This window comes from Mastacembelus armatus, chromosome 1 (assembly GCF_900324485.2).
Source record: "Mastacembelus armatus chromosome 1, fMasArm1.2, whole genome shotgun sequence".
In the NCBI taxonomy this organism is placed as follows: Eukaryota; Metazoa; Chordata; class Actinopteri; order Synbranchiformes; family Mastacembelidae; genus Mastacembelus; species Mastacembelus armatus.
Window position 1 is genome coordinate 19,378,532 of NC_046633.1, and position 18,223 is coordinate 19,396,754.

At 38.7% G+C, this 18,223-nt stretch overlaps 1 protein-coding gene across 6 annotated transcripts; it reads left to right on the forward strand.

Moving 5' to 3' along the window:
• The first annotated feature begins 7,537 nt into the window (after positions 1 to 7,537).
• LOC113128411 (lipopolysaccharide-induced tumor necrosis factor-alpha factor homolog) lies at positions 7,538 to 17,423 on the forward strand. Of its 6 annotated transcripts, none has more exons than XM_026303727.1 (8): positions 7,538 to 7,618; positions 11,361 to 11,447; positions 15,267 to 15,400; positions 15,552 to 15,605; positions 15,907 to 15,960; positions 16,267 to 16,320; positions 16,445 to 16,592; positions 16,689 to 17,423. In XM_026303727.1, the coding sequence occupies exons 3-8, from the start codon at positions 15,352 to 15,354 to the stop codon at positions 16,792 to 16,794; spliced, it is 465 nt and encodes a 154-aa protein (XP_026159512.1). In that variant the 5' UTR covers positions 7,538 to 7,618; positions 11,361 to 11,447; positions 15,267 to 15,351; the 3' UTR covers positions 16,795 to 17,423. The 6 variants fall into 6 exon arrangements, with proteins under 6 accessions (XP_026159512.1, XP_026159508.1, XP_026159511.1 ...); XM_026303723.1 differs by having other exon boundaries at positions 15,267 to 15,387; positions 16,689 to 17,417; XM_026303726.1 differs by lacking the exons at positions 7,538 to 7,618; positions 11,361 to 11,447 and adding an exon at positions 14,081 to 14,185 and having other exon boundaries at positions 16,689 to 17,422.
• The last annotated feature ends 800 nt before the right edge of the window (positions 17,424 to 18,223 follow it).

The following is an 18,223-nucleotide window of genomic DNA, read 5'->3' on the forward strand; positions in this document are numbered from 1 at the left end:
ATTTCCCATTGCCATCCACCTCTTCACAGCACTGCTCTATTCAGTATACCTGCCTTATTAAAACAGGGCAGATCTCCTGCCACTGAAAGAGTAATTGTAAGAAAAGGAAGAAACATTGTTTGTAGGGGGGGATAAAAGTCAGCGTGCAGCAGAGGAGACAAGAGCTGATATTAAGTCCCAGTCATCTCTTTAGCAAAACCCACCTGCCTACTGATCAAGAACAAGTCACTTTCTTTCTGACCTGCTCCTGATACTGCTCTGCTCAGTCTGGGTCTATGACACAGGTTGGTTAGTCAAAGAACCAACAGCTCATTGCTCCAGCCAGGTTGGTCACCTCCTGACTCAAAACACTTTGTGCCACTTTGTCCTTGCCACTTTGTCCTTGGCTCCTCAGAGATAGTCAGCCTGGTGTACAGTTCTACTCCACTCCTGCACAGGTTAATTCTTCTCACAATTTGATTTAAAAGTCTACAATTAAAAGCAAATTAACTGAAACTCATAGCCGTGCTTGCATAATGCACATTTCATAATAGGATTAGTGGTTTCAGAGACAACAAAATAAGCTTGTCTCAGTGGAACAGCTGTGAGCCTTGGACTTGCTTTTTTGTGATGCAGTAGTTTGGCGAACAAATAGTGCACGCAAAACCAGATCAGCTCCAGAAAAAAGTTAAAATCCTGCTGACATTTTTAACATGCTTAGATCTCAAGCCTTTCTCTACACCATGCTGTGCTTTATTTTTATAAAGCTATATTGTTTAGTCAAAAAACTCCAATTCCCATAAACCCTTGAGCACACAACATCAGAGATGATGGTCCCTGATGAAGTCAGGTTAGCTCATGGAATGTCAAAAACTGTTTGGTTTTTACAGACAGCAGATAAATAGCTGAGAAATGTTGCAGAAGAAAGCTCTGGTGACTTTTCTGGCTGTGGATCACAACATGTTATGATGACTTGCTCTGCTGCACCAGTAAACATTTACGGGGCCTGTAGTCTCCACTTACAAAGTAATTGTTGTTTAAAGTGAGTGCTTCATTTTCTTCAATTATAGAAAGTAAACCTGAAGAACATACTTCATTTTTTCAGCTGCTTGCTCAGAGTGCTTTTTTTAGTATCCCACTTCAGTATTTATTTAATTAAATGATGTACAGTCCTGAGAGCAAAATGTGAGTAAACAACACAGTCCAGAAAAAAATGGAGAGAAACTTGTGTTGAGTAACTAATGGAAGCATGTTTCCGGTTTGCTATTGTGCTACTCATGTTTCTCCAGCTACATTACTTCACCACATAGCCCTATGAGTAGGCAGCGGTGCTGTGAGACACATAAATGACTGGGTAAAGTTTGTGGGATTTGAGATATGAGCGGAAATGACCAGAATTACTGCCCAATTTGTTTACACAGTTTTGTCTTCCCAGATTATAGAGACACTTGTAATGTGTGTGTAAGCGCGTATGTGTTTTCAGGCATAATCGGGTCTTTGTTCAAAAGCTGACAACCCCCTGGTGAGTTTATGAGACTTTGAGTCAGACAGTGAGGAGCAGGTGTATAGAAATATGAAAGGCCACGCTGTCAGCAGCCTGTATTTATCACAGCTCCACAGCATCAGCTAGTCTCTCTCTCCCTCCCCTGGCTCCTCTTCACGCTCTCTACTGGTCCTTTCGGATCTCTTCATCGCTCTTCTCAGCCCTCTCTAATGTACTCGACATCAAGATGTTGATTCTTTTCTCCTCTTTCCTGACCTACTTTTCTGCAAAACTAGGATTTTCCTGCCCTCAGTTCAGTTCAGATGGCTTTATTGTCACAAAATGATCAATGATGATAACTTCACTAATGATAATATGAAATATCATTAGCAAGAAATAATAATGATAATAATAAAGAAGCCATATACATAATGAAAATATCTGTAGATAATCCTGAAAGAAGTAACATGTTATTTCACATGTTATTGAATTAATATTGTCTCTGCCTCAGGAATCTGTTGACAAACTGAACCTTATAGCCCACAGCAGTGTTCCTCCGTATCTACAGGACAATGGGTTTTCTTTGCCCTGTGTCTAATTACATTGAATGAGCAGTGCAGCTGTAATCAGAGCCTGATTAGACGGGTTGGAATATAAAACAGTCTGCTCACCGTGAAGTGCTGCCTCGTGAGAATGCATATTGAGTATTGTCTCAAGATCTTGGTTTAGCTTCTTTCTTGAGGCTCATTAAAAGGACAACATGTCATCAGGGTGAGTACTTGGTACCCCACGGCTCTGGGAAAGTTGGTGCCCTGCCATTTTGATTGGCCTCCTGAGCCCCATGTGCCATCTGGAACATTTACATAAATTCCAGTATGCCAGATATTTAGTGGGCAGCTCGGTGGCTTAGTGGTTAGCACTGTTGCCTCATAGCAAGAAGCTTCCTGTTTTGAAACCCAGCAGGGACCTTTCTGTGTGGAGTTTTTGCATGTTTGTTATTATTTTGTCTCTGTTTGACTTAATGTTTTTATATTTATGGCTGCACTTTGTAAAGCACTTTGTGATTTTATATCTGTGAAAAGTGCTATATTAAAAAAAGTTTACTTACTTTCTAATTTTGTTTTTTCTTGTTTACTATTAATAATAAGTGAATTATAAATACTACAGGAAGTAAGTACTAAATAACGCACATGAGCACAGCATGTATTGCATGTAATTGTGACTAGACTAGGGGAAATAAACTCTTAAAACAAATGATATATAATGGCTGCAATGCAAAAATCTGTGTCCAAAATGACAGATTTAAGTAATCTGAGCTCACTGGACTTTACTTCTATATCCTCTTTATACATGTATGTATAAAATGGGATAAACACACTTCTCACCTGACCTCTAATGTTGAATAAGGATTTAGATGCAGTTTCTGCCGAGATCATTCACCTTTTATAAATGACTGGATTAGAATCATATTCTTTCTCATGGTCAGCATAAATGACCATCATTGTAATAGAGGTGCTTAGTCTTGCTACTCCAGCCTCACAGTGCTGTTTGCTGTCTGTCCTGCAAGTAGTGTTCACACTGCACATCACCTCATTACATGGCCTGACTAAATGCCAACAGGTTCATTTGGCTCAGTTCAGCACCCCATTAATATATTATCATCTAGTTCCCGCTTTTCCTTTTTGAACTGCCAAAAATCTGATAAACATACAAGATGTGAATCCTTCTGGACCTCAACAAGAGAATAAAGACAGAACAGTCAAGTTAAAATGAAATGCCAGTCAAAGCTCCAGTAATTAATCCCAGTGTTTCCTTAGCAATTTTCCATCAGCTTCAGTGGATGAAAGCATAAACCCTGAGAAAGTGACAGTGTGGAGTCAACCATGTCAGCACAAATGAAAGAATATTCAAAAACTGCATAAAAAATTATAGTGAATTAGTGCTGTTTTTTCATGAGTTTCTAATTAAAAGACTACATTTCATTACAGATTTGCTCTTCTTGCAAAAATTTTATTGATTATATTATTATCACTGTATATAGCTCCAGTTGTCACATCAATTTGTATGTTCTCACTTTGTATGTTATAGCAGATCCTATTTTTGATTTCTTCCTGTCAGCAGCTGCAGAACTAGTCTGACTATATCTGTGATTATATAAATTATCTTTATACTGCATTTGTTGTCCCAGTATTGTGCATAAAGTATAAATACTATAAGAAGACCTACATATTGTTATGTAAAATCCTCTGTTTGAGGCTCTCTATGCAACATATAACTTACAGTATATAAACCTTTAAACCCACCGTGTAAAGATGTTCTCATGAATACTAAAATTTACTCCAAGCTTACAATGTTGACTTAATATTTGTAATAATTTGTTCTTTTTTCTGTTGCATTTTAATATAACATGGTTGTGATTATTTTGTGATCATGTGATGAAATAATAAAGTCAAATGAAATCTGACAATAACAAAAATGCTCTTGTAATCACTTCATAATTATAGCATTAACATAATAAGCTTTTTAAGGTTGTAAACAAATTTCTGTGTAGTAATGAGAAAACTAATGAAAAGTTGTTTTTTTTTCTCTGTGGCAAACATGAAAATTAACCCCTATTTCACTTTAGACTTAAATGACTTTCTGCTTTGTGCTATTAAAACCTTTTTTTTTATTCTCGTAATTAAAGAAAGAACATGGAGGAGCAGACATGAGATAGAAAATGATGCCTCAGAGCACAACACAGATGAGGACTTTATTATGTTCGTATTCTATTTTATATCAAAGACAGAATCACAGCTACTGTCCTAAAACAATCTTTCTCACCCAGGAAGACAGAGGAGGAGGACAGCTACACTGTAAACATTTATTCCTCAAATCAAACGATGCAAATGAAAATCCTGGGATGACAAAAATGTCAATTTAAATTTGAAATGTTTAATGTTTACTAATAAACTAATTTGAATGCTCCATTGCTGACACCTTCGCCGCCCTCATGTCTAAAATGTTTCTTCTTTTTTCTAAGATGAGTCCACATGATATCAGCTTAGACTTCTATAAGGGACATGATAGCTTATATAGTGAGACTTTTCTCCAGTGGAGGCTTTTAACTCATAGAGGTCGACCTACACACACCAACAGCTATGTCTGCCACACTTCTTAGACAAAATGATCTGCTATATACATTTAACATGAAACCATTTGATAAACACTTTGTCTTGTTCAGTGTCACAAAGGAGCAGGGGCAGGATTCACCTTGGAAAAGTCATCAGTCTATCACCTGCATGTCTTTGTGCAGTGGGAGGAAGTGAGTCTTATTATCTTAAAGCAAACAGAAACTCCTTCCACATACTGGACAGAGTGTGAGGACACAACCTGGCTTCAGATGAAGGCTCATAAAGATGTGGACATGTGGAAATTTGACTGATTATAATTTTATGTGGCACTAAAACTAAGGTGGGTCCTGCAAAAAAAAATAAAAAAAAACAACAAAAAAACCAACAGATTTTTGTGTCCAAGTTGACATTATCTTTGCTACTGTTTACTTACCACACATAGTACATTTGCAAGTATTCCACCAAAAGACTAACTACTGGTTAGTCTCCCACTACTTGGTAACAACAACAAATTTTTTATCCATGGCCACAACATTTGATATTTCATCCAATGTATTTTTTAGACCATTAGATTTTGAAGTCAAAGTTTTTAACTATAGCTGCCATGAAAACACAATGTGGATTAAAAAAATAAATAATTTCCCTCTGAAATGGAATAATAGTATCAAATTTAAATGCTGAGTAGTAAAAGAAGAAGTAAGAAACATCTGATTGCAGTACTTAAGTGTACTTTTAAGTTAGGTTGCACCATTGGTACTGGCCTAATGGAGCATGTATTATATATTTCTTTGAATATTCCTGGGTGTCTGCTTCTACCAAGTGGCCACTATGCAGCATTACATAATAGAATATGATGTGATGAATGTGATGACAAACAAAGTAACAGCATAAATATTGTGAAAAAGCAACAAATTGACAGACATTCACTTGAACTTAGTGGCAACCTTAGGTTTTACAGAAGACCCACACACATTCTAGCTCTGTGCGTCACCTCTGGTTAATGTGACTGTGCCCTAAGGTGTTGTTTTTTTTGGTGACACTGACTTTTGTTTGAAGTCACTGAATACATGTTGGAGCGATGTTTTTGTGCATATCAGCATGTTTGGACTATATTATATTTCAAAAAGTTATGGGTCAAATCCTTTTTGAAACTCAACCCCGACAAAACTGAAATTCTCCTCGTGGGCACCAGATCCACCCTTTCTAAAACCAGCACCTTCTCCATTCTAATTGACAACAATACTGTCCTCCCCTCCCCCCAAGTTAAAAGCCTGGGTGTCATCCTAGACGGTACTCTCCCCTTCACTCAGCATATCAATACCACTACCCGGTCGGCCTACTCCCATCTCCGTAACATAAACCGCATCCGTTCTTCACTCACCATCGATAGCACGGCCATACTCGTTAATGCCTTTGTCACCTCTTGTTTGGACTACTGTAACTCACTCCTCACTGGTCTACCTCTCAAATCACTTCGCAAACTTCAACTTGTCCAGAACTCTGCTGCCCGAATCATCACCAGAACTCCATCCTCACATCATATCACCCCTGTCCTTAAACAACTTCACTGGCTCCCTGTGTCCTTCCGTATAAACTATAAAATCCTCCTCCTCACCTACAAAGCCCTCCACTCTATTGCCCCACCATACATCACTGATCTACTTCACATCTATTCTCCGCCTCGTACTCTCCGTTCCTCCAGTTCCACTCTCCTCTGCACCCCTACAGCGCGCCTGGCCACCATGGGCGCTAGATCCTTCAGCCACACTGCGCCCCGCCTTTGGAACATTCTCCCTCATCGCATCCGGTCGTCTCCGGACTTATCAACTTTTAAATCATCACTCAAAACGTATCTGTTCCGTATAGCGTTTTCCACCTAACTCTCTTAACTTCCCAAAGCAGCCCGTGATGTTCTACCACCCTCTGCCTATTTCATATTGTCTCATATTGTTTCATATTTGTTGTTCTGTCATCTGGGTTTCTGTGTTTCAATTTGCTTTTGCTGTACATCGCCCACTTCCTGGATGCTCTGCACTTTTGCCTTTACATTCTCTCCCTCTGTTTATGCATTCTTGTTACTGTTGTTTTAATGCACTCTATGTATTTCATGCTGTATGCTTCCTTTTCTCTCTGTAAGGTGACCTTGAGACTTTGAAAGGCGCCATGAAATAAAATGTATTGTTATTATTATTATTATTATTATACAGATTCTATACCTGCGTTAAAACAAAAGAAATTGCTCTTTAAGGAAAATGTACATTATGTTTTCATCTTTTACACTGGAATCATACTTGCCATTAATAAACACACAACTGTAGGAGCTAACCACTAATACAACTGCTGAGATAAAACTCTCAGTATGATGACATTTAATAATTTTCAGTGGTCAACAAATCCTATGACCCAAAACCAACAATGAGTTAATCCTACCAACAAATATGGTCAAAAAAGCTCATTTCTCTGCTCCATAGACTCTGTTATCCTAAATGCAATAGAAAGTTAGTGAAACACACTGTTGCACTGTACATATTCACTAGCACCAAATGTGTCTTCATTTTCCATTGAAAAGAGTCTCAGACAAATACATTATTTACTCCTGTTAGAGTAAGTTTTGCTAAAACTACCGTGTCCAGGTGAAATGTGTAAAACTTCAAAAAACATAAACTACATATATGCAACCTGGTTTGAAATATTTCATATTTTTTACTTCCTTCTTATTGCTCAAAGTCTGTTCCTAAGCAGGTTTGACAATCACTTGCTGTATTAACACAACATATGTTCTTATGACACTTACATTCACACTACTGTCTCTAACGAGTTTTGTTGGGATTTTTACTGTGACAAGACACCACCAAAACAACTGATGGTGGTTAAATAGCTTTCTGAAATGAGATGTGGTCCACACCTTTGCACATTGTAGCTCCACCTCTTATCTGACAACTTACACAGACATTTGCCTTGGCTGTAGTGAACACAGTTACCCTCAGTCATCAGGAGAAGTAGCACCAGGGCTCTCTCACACCCTCCACACCTTCACATCAAGGTAAGCAGCAGTGTTTGTCTTCAGTTGAGTAAAAATAGAACATGCAGGTGGAAACAATTAAGATACAAATACAAAATACCAGCACTACCTGAAAATCTATTGTTGATTTTTGCAGACGTATACATTTCTGTACTTCAGCATTAAAGAACAACAATGCAGTAGTATTTTTTTTTTACCTAATTCACAAACAAATAAACAAATGCAACTACAGGGGGGCACAATCCAGTGTCTTCATGTGCCTGTGCTAGGTAATAGGGTGATTAAGCACAGGTGTGGAAATGTGTTGACAGGTGCCACAAGTGTGATGGAAAGATGGAAGAAATACTTTGAAGAGATGATGAATGAGGAAATGTTAGAGAGCACAGAGTAGAAGAGGTGACTGTTGTGGAGCAGGAAGTAGCAAAGATCAGTAAGGATGAAGTGAGGAGGGCGTTGAAGAGGATGAAGAGTGGAAAGGCAGTTGGTCCTGACGACATACCTGTGGAGGTATGGAAGGGTTTAGGAGAGGTGGCAGTAGAGTTTTTGACTGGGTTACTTAACAAGATCTTGGAGAGTGAGAGGATGCCTGAGGAATGGAGGAGAAGTGTACTGGTGCCCATCTTTAAGAACAAGGGAGACGTGCAGAGTTGTGGAAACTACAGAGGAATAAAGCTGATGAGTCACACAATGAAGTTATGGGAAAGAGCAGTGGAGGCTAGGCTGAGGTCAGAAGTGAGCATTTGTGAGCAGCAGTATGGTTTCATACCAAGAAAGAGAACCACAGATGCAATATTTGCTTTGAGAATGCTGATGGAGAAGTACAGAGAAGGCCAGAAGGAGCTGCATTGTGTCTTTGTAGATTTGGAAAAAGCGTATGACTGGGTGCTGAGAGAGGAGCTGTGGTTTTGTATGAGGAAGTCTGGAGTGGCAGAGAAGTATGTTCGAGTGGTGCAGGACATGTATGAGAGCTGTAAGACAGTGGTGAGGTGTGCTGTAGGGGTGACAGAGGAGTTCAAGGTGGGACTGCACCAAGGGTCAGCTTTGAGCCCCTTCTTGTTTGCTGTGGTGATGGACAGACTGACAGATGAGGTTAGACAGGAATCTCTGTGGACCATGATGTTTGCAGATGATATTGTCATCAGTCCAGAGCAACGGAGAGTGTGGAAAAGAAGTGAAGAGACGTGTGCAAGCAGGTTGGAACGGGTGGAGGAAAGTGTCAGGTGTGATGTGTGACAAAAGAGTGTCAGCAAGAATGAAAGGAAAGGTGGACAAGACAGTGGTGAGACCAGCAATGTTGTCTGGTTTAGAGACAGTGGCACTGAGAAAAAGACAGGAGGCAGAGCTGGAGGTAGCAGAGCTGAAGATGTTGAGGTTCTCTCTGGGAGTGACGAGGATGGATAGGATCAGGAATGAGGACATCAGAGGGACAGCTCATGTTAGATGTTTTGGAGAAAAAGCCAGGGAAGCCAGATTGAGATGGTTTGGACATGTTCAGAGGAGGGACAGTGAACACATTGGTAAAAGGATGCTGAGGTTAGAGCTGCCAGGAAGGAGGCCTAGAGGAAGACCAAAGAGGAGGTTCTTGGATGTAGTGAAGGAGGACATGAGGATAGTTGGTGTGGGTGAGGAGGATACAGAGGATAGGGTTAAATGGAGGCAGATGATTCGCTGTGGTGACCCCTGAAGGGAGCAGCCCAAAGGAAAAGAAGACACAAACAAATAAACAAACAAAAATGTAAGTTTGTTCAGGTTATAATAAGCTATATTGAATCAGGCTGTTGTTTAGGTTCAGAAATTGATGTTCTATCACAGGACCCATTGCTGTTTGTTCACTGTCAAGAACAGTATATGGGAAAGGCTGTATGCAAACTAAACATGAGCTTGTATGTGTATGCCATGTACTTTGTGGTGAGATGAACTACAGGTGCTTGTGCTGTTTGGACCTCCTCATTGTGTACTGAAGCAGTGAAAAGTAGCAGTGCCTTATAGCATAGCAAACAGATGTTACGGGATGATTTCTAACTATAATCTATAACTTTTAACTGGAGCTGCCTGCTTCATTTTACTAACGTGAAATCTTGATATGAAAGCTGAAAGCAAACAACTTAAGAGAACACAACTGAAGAAACTAGATATACCATTATAACATAGAGGTCAACTTTTGAAAAATCTTGCAGATACAACATAAACTATTGTAGGAAATGTATTTAACACATAATGAATTGGATCAGGTGTGTCCAGTCAGTCAGAAGTTGAAAGATAAGATCTCAGATGAGCTTGGAGACAATTTAAGAAATTCCACCCTTTAATTCTGACTTCACTCCGAAGTCGTAAGAAAACATGAACATGCACAGCCTGAATTTGATTAATTCTGATGTTATTTCTTGCAGCCTCCAACTTCATTTTAGCTGTAGCTTTTCTGAATTGAGTTGTCTGTTTGCAAACAGGATACTTTCCCTGTCACAGTTTACCAGCTGCAGCTATAGAAACAGACCAGTAAACACATCTAGTTGCAATGCCTTATGGGAAACTCTTGAGAGTGCAGGCGGCCAGCCAAAGGGTTTGTTCGGGTCAAGTAAAATGATCAGTCAAGCTTTTTTCAGCCCTGCTGCTGCCACAGATGATGAACTTCATTTTGCAGAGTCAAAATGTTTCACCACTCATCAAACTGGCTTCTTCAGCCAGAGGGAAGTTAGTTATGATCTCAGATTTATCCTCCAGGTTGGTTTCACTTCACACCTAGCCGAAATAGCATGCAAAATGGAAACGGGCACAGGTAAGAGCTGTTATGATCCAATAGCCATTTATGTGACCCCTCTAATCTAATCTCTAAAATATGAGAAATGTCTCAACTAAATCTGACAGGAATCACCAACCCTGCCTTCAACCCATAATCAGAGAAAATGTGGGCAGGATCCTGATCAGCCAAACAGGTGTCGTATTTAATACAACAAACATAAAAACCTTACCCACAGGACAGACCACACACTTCCTGAAACTATACAAAAGCCAAACCAAAAACCTCCAGGCTATGTGGATGATGAGACAGCGATGTTGAAATGACTAGCTTGCATTAGTTGTCACATTAGGTGTTTTGGAGACGTTTCTTACATGGAAATAAATTTCTTCTAAGAAAAAATAACATGGTTTAGATGTTATACTCCTTTGTCATTGGTACTGTGTATTTGATAAAACAGTGAGTATGATCTAAATAAAGGTGACCCACAGAAGCATGGGAGTTGCATATTAACTGGTGTTTCTAGTTTGACATTCCACAGTTCGTTCCTTACTGATGAAATAATGAAATGCTGCCAAACCTGTTTGCTTCTACACACATGGAGACAGTGATGTAATAATTGGACATTCATTGCTATAAAACAGTATAACTTGATTAGAAAGTTATGAAGCCCCCTAGGGATCATTGGGTAGAAACAAAATATTTAGGTGAAATGGAAAAAACATATTGGGTCTCACAGATTCTTTAACAGGACCTTTAGCGTTTTTACTATTTTTAAAAAATTATTTTATTATAAAGCTGGGATAGGCTCCAGCAGATCCCAGTGACCCTGATTCAGGAAAAAGCGGGTATAAAAAATGGATCGATGGATGGATGGATGGATGGAAGAAATAGTTTTCAAAAGAAATACTTTTTGTGACCCTGTGACTTCCAGGGGGACTCAAGATCCAGGACTGGCTCGCATTTTAAGTACCTGAATTTTAATGAGAGTGATCACAAGACCTTCTGTTCTGTCATACATCACAGATTTCATGACAAAAGGTCAGGGATCTGAGGAACAACCACCAATGTACCCTGGTCTCCCTGTAGAGGCTCAGCCCGCTGCCCAGCCGGGTAAGACTTTAGACATTAGGACATAGACCTGTGTCATTCTGCCTGCTTGCTTGGCTCTCTCAGCACTTAGCATTTATAAGTAAATCATGAAGAAAATGTTTGATCTATGTTTTATCAGTATATAGTTTAATCTATGGTGCAGCCCTGTATTGTGCAATAATCGGCACATTTCTGTGAAAAACACTAACTGAAATTAAGCTGGAATTAACCACCTTATAATTACTAAAACAGTCTTTTAGATCAATTATGAAGAAAGATGTTATATACATCTTATGACGATGTATTAAATTGATCTAGAAAATAGAAATACACATGAGTGAGTTTCAATTTCATTCATTATAGATGTACTGTATACTGTATACAGTATACATGAACTGTGTACAGTATACAGTATACATTTTCTGACATAATTGCGGTACATGTCGCTTTCAGTAGACAATCAACTGAAAACAGTAATATGGGGATATTCACCTGTGCTCTGGGGTGATATTCACCTGTGCTCTGGGGTTCACCATCATCCATGTAAAAAGGCTAACAGAGGAGTTAATTTTAGGTTAAACATAATTATCCTAACTCTGTAAAGCTTTAATATGCTGGTTTTTGTGTTGGTAACAAACATAGATGCTGACAAAGAAGCCTTTGATATTTTATGACAATAAAATAACATGTGGACCTGGGAACATCTAGGGGACAGGCCAAATCATTAGTTAGAACTGTTAACTCCTGAAAGAAAACAGATGTAGTACAATAGTTAATAAATGGAGATGGGCACGAGCTGTAGATTTTAGTTTCACCCATGCTTTTCCTGATACAAGTCGAAATGTCTGCTGTCAAAAGGCCTATGATATGATAATTTCCTCTTTTACCTTTAATTTTATGGTGAATTTAACAGGTAACAGGCCTGCTCATCTCCTTCAAGGGTGTAATACAGTAGAACAAGTATAACAATATTCAAACGATAAGTGATCAATAGATATAGTTGATTTTTACATACAATATACAATCCATGATAAGATCTGTATGGATTTAGTTGTAGAACTGGACTCATGCAAATACCAAGCAGAGACTCAGAGTGAAGCTTTAAGTGTTTGCTGCAGATGAATAAAATAAAGAAGCTTGACAAATGCTTCTAACAAGTGCCTTGTTAACTAAAAAAAAAATTTAATGTAAGTTAATGAAAACTTTACCAAGTATTTACAGAATGCTTCCAGTGGTATGGTAACGTTCAAATAGACAGACTCAAGTGGGAGGAGGGACAATGGTGGTGAGCAAAGGTCCTAGAGCCAGCATAAAGGCATGGAGAGTGGAAGGGCTGGACCTGGAACAGAGAGGACTAGAGTGAGTGTATAGTAGGTACGGATTAGGAACAAACAATGCAAATAGATTTATTACAGAGCTCCCCTTTTAATGGATATTTCCAGATTGGGCATCAAATACTGGCTGGTCACGTTGGTCAGTAGTGAATGTGTGAGCCTCCCCTGGACCATATCACTGCCTGTCCCCAGTGAACAGGGGCCCAAGCTTAAAGAGAAGAGCCAACACATTCTTTTTTACAGACTCGATCCAGGCTACATAAAATGTCATGTGGATATTAAAGAGTGTTGAGTAACTTCAACTAAATTACTGCATGGTTCACCACCACAGGCTTTAGGACCAAACTTTGTACTTAAGTAAATTATTAAATTTCCCATATTAAATGTGAAATGAAATAAATTGATAAATAAGAAAAGAAAATCAAAAGCACACCTAGCTGATCATATTTCCATGATGTCACATTTTAGATTATTATTTTTCCATTTTAATAGTATGCTCAACTAACTGGTGGACAAGACCCAGGTAGTAATTTGAGGTGATTGTGAAATTGAGTTCACTTGACCGGGAGCATATACAATTGTAGTTCAAGTATTGTGTCAGGACTGTGTCAGGAACAGGGTACACTGGTGGTGGATTAAGTGAGACTTTGCTTGATGAGTGTGAGCAGTAGAAGGACAGAGCAGATAGCAGGAAAACAGGTCAAAGGGAAAGCATACTGACTGGAAACAGGAAGGGGGAAAAATCTTTTGCAACACGTCTGTGGTTGTATGGAAGATAAGCTTCTTAATATGTGAATCTACAAGAGCAGAGAGGCGCTCTGTAAAAGAATGATTACATGACACAGAGCATTACAACCTGTGGTGGTAATCTCTGCTGCATTTGAAACAAAAACTGTTTTGTGTTTGTAAACTGAACACATTATAGTTACATAAATTACATTTACATTCAACTCTACATTTAATGTATTTTCAAAATGATGTTATTTCAATAAAAAAGAAAAGAGTGAGTCCTCCCTGTCTATAGTGGTTATTTACTTATGTAAAGATTGAACTATAGTATTTCTATATTTATATTAATATATATATGCTGTTGTACTATATACTATGTATGTTTAGCCTGTGGATTTCCTTCTACCATTCCTTGGAAAAACTTCATTAACTGAATCAATTCAATTCTGGCGATAATGAGGTAGAAACATATACTTTAAACACCACAATAAATCAGACAAAATAAAGACAAAAGACAAAATAAAAATCGTGGTAAAAATGGATTTTTCAGGAAATATGTTGGCAGGACCAAATAATCAGCTGTGAAAAAAAGCAAAAGTAGCTAGTCATGCTGTTGGCACGCAGCACGATTTCTGGGTTAGTGTCCTGACTCGTTCAGCCAGGTGAAGCTGTGTCCTCCTTTACTTACATCTCTCTGTGAGTTTATATTTATTTTCATTTTTCTTTTCTAAATCAAGCATAAATATATTTAGAAGACTTTTGAAGTAGCCATATTTACTTAGGCTGTTGTTTAAATTGATCTTTGGTCTATCACAAGACTCACTGTGAAGTTTGTTTCACTGTGAAATCTGTTGCTGTTTATTCAGTGTTAAGAATATGTTAAAAAGGCTGTATGCGGTGTGTGTTATGTCACTGTAGTGACTTAGAATCTGTTAAGTGATGCTCTATATAGATTAACATCTACGCTATTATCAAGATGCATGTAACGTAAGAAAAAACAATGTTTATTGAATGTTTATTGCATTATAGCTAATCCATGTAAATGTATGTTTCAGTAACAAAACTAAATCTCACCTAATGTTGGTATTTGTGGGTGTGTTTTTAAGTGTGTAAAAAAGGCTTTGGCTAATCAAATATCAAACATATCTGTTAATGTTTCACAGTTATTTCTAACTAAAAGTGATTCTAATCAGAACCTTACATCTTGAGTAAAGGTTACACCATAACATATAATGACTGGAATGCTGAAGCCAGCAATTAAAATGATAATCTAGACAACAAGCAGACAAATGTTTGTAGTTTCACACAGTTCCCTGAAATTTTTGTAATTGCTGACTATGTTAATTGAAAATGTTTAGTTTTATCAGTCAGATTTAGCAAGATTATTCTTGAGAGAAGAAATATCTTAATTTAAAGCTACTTATTAGCAGAACTCACAAACCTGCTTTGTTTAAAGTATCTCATGTTTCTAGTTTGATGTTTCGTAGTTTCTTAACAATGAAAAATGAAATGCTGCCAAACCTGTTTGCTTCCATACAAATGGAGACAGTGGTGTAAAAACTGAAGAGTCATTGCTTTAGTATGCCCTACAACTTGATGAGCAAGTTTTCTTTTGGGAGGGAGAAAAGATGGTAAATAGAGTGAAGATTCCAGGTTTCATCCTGGATCCATGACCCACACTTGAAACACCTGACTGTCACTGTGGTCATTCACTGAGAGAGGTCAGAGGAAACATTTGGATTACAAGGCCTTATTTTTGCTGTCTGTTTTACATCAGACAGATATTATGGAAAAGAGTCAGGGACCTCCAGCACAACCCCCACCATATCCTGGTCCCCCTGAAGACCCGAAAGCACCAGCCTATGTGGGACCCCAGCCTCAGCCTAATTTCCAGCCTTGTAAGATATAAAGGTCTTTGATCTGTGTCATTTTACCTGCTTGTTCTGATCTTTATTTGGGGTTTTCCTGTCATGTTAGTCCTTGTGGTAAAAGGCTTGGTACTGTTTGTGCTTCATTTTGCTCTTTAAACTATTCTCTAATTACGTGTCCTTTTCATATCTAGTTCAGCAACCTGCCTACCAATACAGCCCACAACAACCTCAGGTCTTACAGCCTGGTGAGTGATTCTCTCCAGCTGTCTCTGATCAAGTGTCTGTAGATTTGTGTAGAAGGATTTGGGTAATGTATAAAACAGACAGCTGTGACTTAGGTGACATGTTGGTGAAGTGCTGTGAGCTATAACAGTCAGTTTGTGCTCACAGTGGTGGTGCAGCAGCTGCCGACTGATGCTCCTGTGATGTTTTGCCTGCTTGTTTTGCTCTTTTGTGCAGCATAGCTCCTATTGGGGTTTTCCTGTCATGTTCCATATGGTTGCTTTTAAACTTTCCTCTAGTTGAATGTGTCTTTTTCATATCCAGGTCAGCAACCTGTCTACAATATCAGCTCACAACAACCTGCAGTCATACAGCCTGGTGAGTGATTCTCTCCAACTGTCTCTGATAAAGTCAAGCGTCTGTAGATTTGTGTAGAAGGATTTGGGTAATGTATAAAACAGACAGCTGTGACTTAGGTGACATGTTGGTGAAGTGCTGTGAGCTATAACAGTCAGTTTGTGCTCACAGTGGTGGTGCAGCAGCTGCCGACTGATGCTCCTGTGACGTTTTGCCTGCTTGTTTTGCTCTTTTGTGCAGCATAGCTCCTATTGGGGTTTTCCTGTCATGTTCCATATGGTTGCTTTTAAACTTTCCTCTAGTTGAATGTGTCTTTTTCATATCCAGGTCAGCAACCTGTCTACAATATCAGCTCACAACAACCTGCAGTCATACAGCCTGGTGAGTGATTCTCTCCAACTGTCTCTGATAAAGTCAAGCGTCTGTAGATTTGTGTAGAAGGATTTGAGTTGAGTGACAGGTTGGTGTGAGCTATGGCATTAGTTTGGTATTTCTGTGCTCACAGTGAACCCAGTGATAGTGGTGCAGCAGCTGCCTGCTGATGCCCCTGGACAAATGATGTGTCCTCACTGCCAAAGCAACGTTGTCACTACAATCAAGTACAATGTTGGCATGCTCACCTGGATAATCTGTGGTGTGCTGGGAGTGTTGATGTGAGTAGAGACCGCAACATAAGCACACACACACCCATATAAACTGAGGTTTATTTGGACCAGTTCAATTGAATCCGTTCTGATGTTCCACAATAGGTGCTGGCCTTGCTGTTTGATCCCCTTCTGTGTGAAAGACTGCAAGGATGTGGAGCATTCCTGCCCCACATGTCATGCTGTCCTGCACATTCACAAACGCATGTAAAGCAACTGTAGTGCAGACTCTGATGAAGGTACAGAAGCAAATTAACAGCTCTCTATGCAAATCCAGGACGTCAGCTTGAGTCCCGTGGCTTTGTGCTGTACATTTGTAACTAAAAGGATATGCAAGAGCTATGATTTTTTCTTTTCGCAATTATGTGGTATAAAAGTAATGTGAAAAATCTAAAATCTTGATCATGTATTTCTTGACTGTTCCTGAGGAATATTGAGTCAGTATAATGTACATCAGTGTAAAACTTAAACAGCAACATGGGGTGACATTGTGATGTATCATAATAGAAAGAGCTCAGGTGTCAGTTTCATAGTCCTGGTACTGTCCGTACTCACTGGCATAGCATATAGGAATAATTACATGGGAGAGTTGTAGTCCTTAGCTTCATCTGCGCTTTTCTTGCTACAAGTATAATTATCTACTGCAAAAAACCTGTTATGGAATAATGTCTCAATATTTTTTATTCTATGCTTTATATAACAGGAGACTGGCCTTCAAATGTCACTCAGTGTTGTAATGCAGTAATAAATCTATACCATGTACTTTACAGTTAAAATGTAATTCAGAGAGGGGGCAATCACTAGGTTAAATATTTTATTGTTCATATAAACTGTATAATCCATATTAAAATGATGTAATGAGTTTACATGCTTTGCTTATGATTTTACCAATAATAAACACAAAGATAAAGATGGGAGTGAGAGTCTTCTTTAGACTAACTTCTTTATAAGTGGTGGAGGGGTTAGTTCCTAGTCAACAGTCTTTTAAGGTAAAAATGAATGGAACTGGCTGGATTAAAAAAAAAGAAAGCTGAAAGTGCAGTTTAGATTTGATATTTTTTCCTAAAGCAGATGTTTTTGGGACCTCTTCATGCTGGTCACTTTCTTGACATTAGGTCAAGCCACAGAAAGTCTCATTTTATGCAACAACTTACTGTAATTCTCCAAATAGACAGCAGATAGAGCCAAAGGACAGGGAGATAGCAGCCTTTTAAAAAACCATGGACACTGATAGTTTTCAGATGTGATATATCATGGTGATAAGTATGAATTCATCTGCCACTTGATTTCTTGATCATCTAAATTTGGCAACAAAGATCTAATGAAATTATTCTTGAAACTATGGTTATTGACTTGTTGACTGTTAGATGAGAACGTTTTCATTCCCATGCCTATATACAAATTATGAAGAGATAGCCAGCAGCCTTAGCACCTTAACTTGGCATGAAGACTGCAAATGGGGCCTGGAGCATCGACTGGTTGCCTGGCAACTGGCCAAGAGACAGTCCTCCATAAAACAGTGAATTATTGTTTTTACACTGAAACCAAAGCAACATAGCATTTTAACTGATGAGATTTCGACTTACTGTTGGACAAATGTTGTACTTAGAAAAGGAAGATGTAGATATGCAAGGATGTGC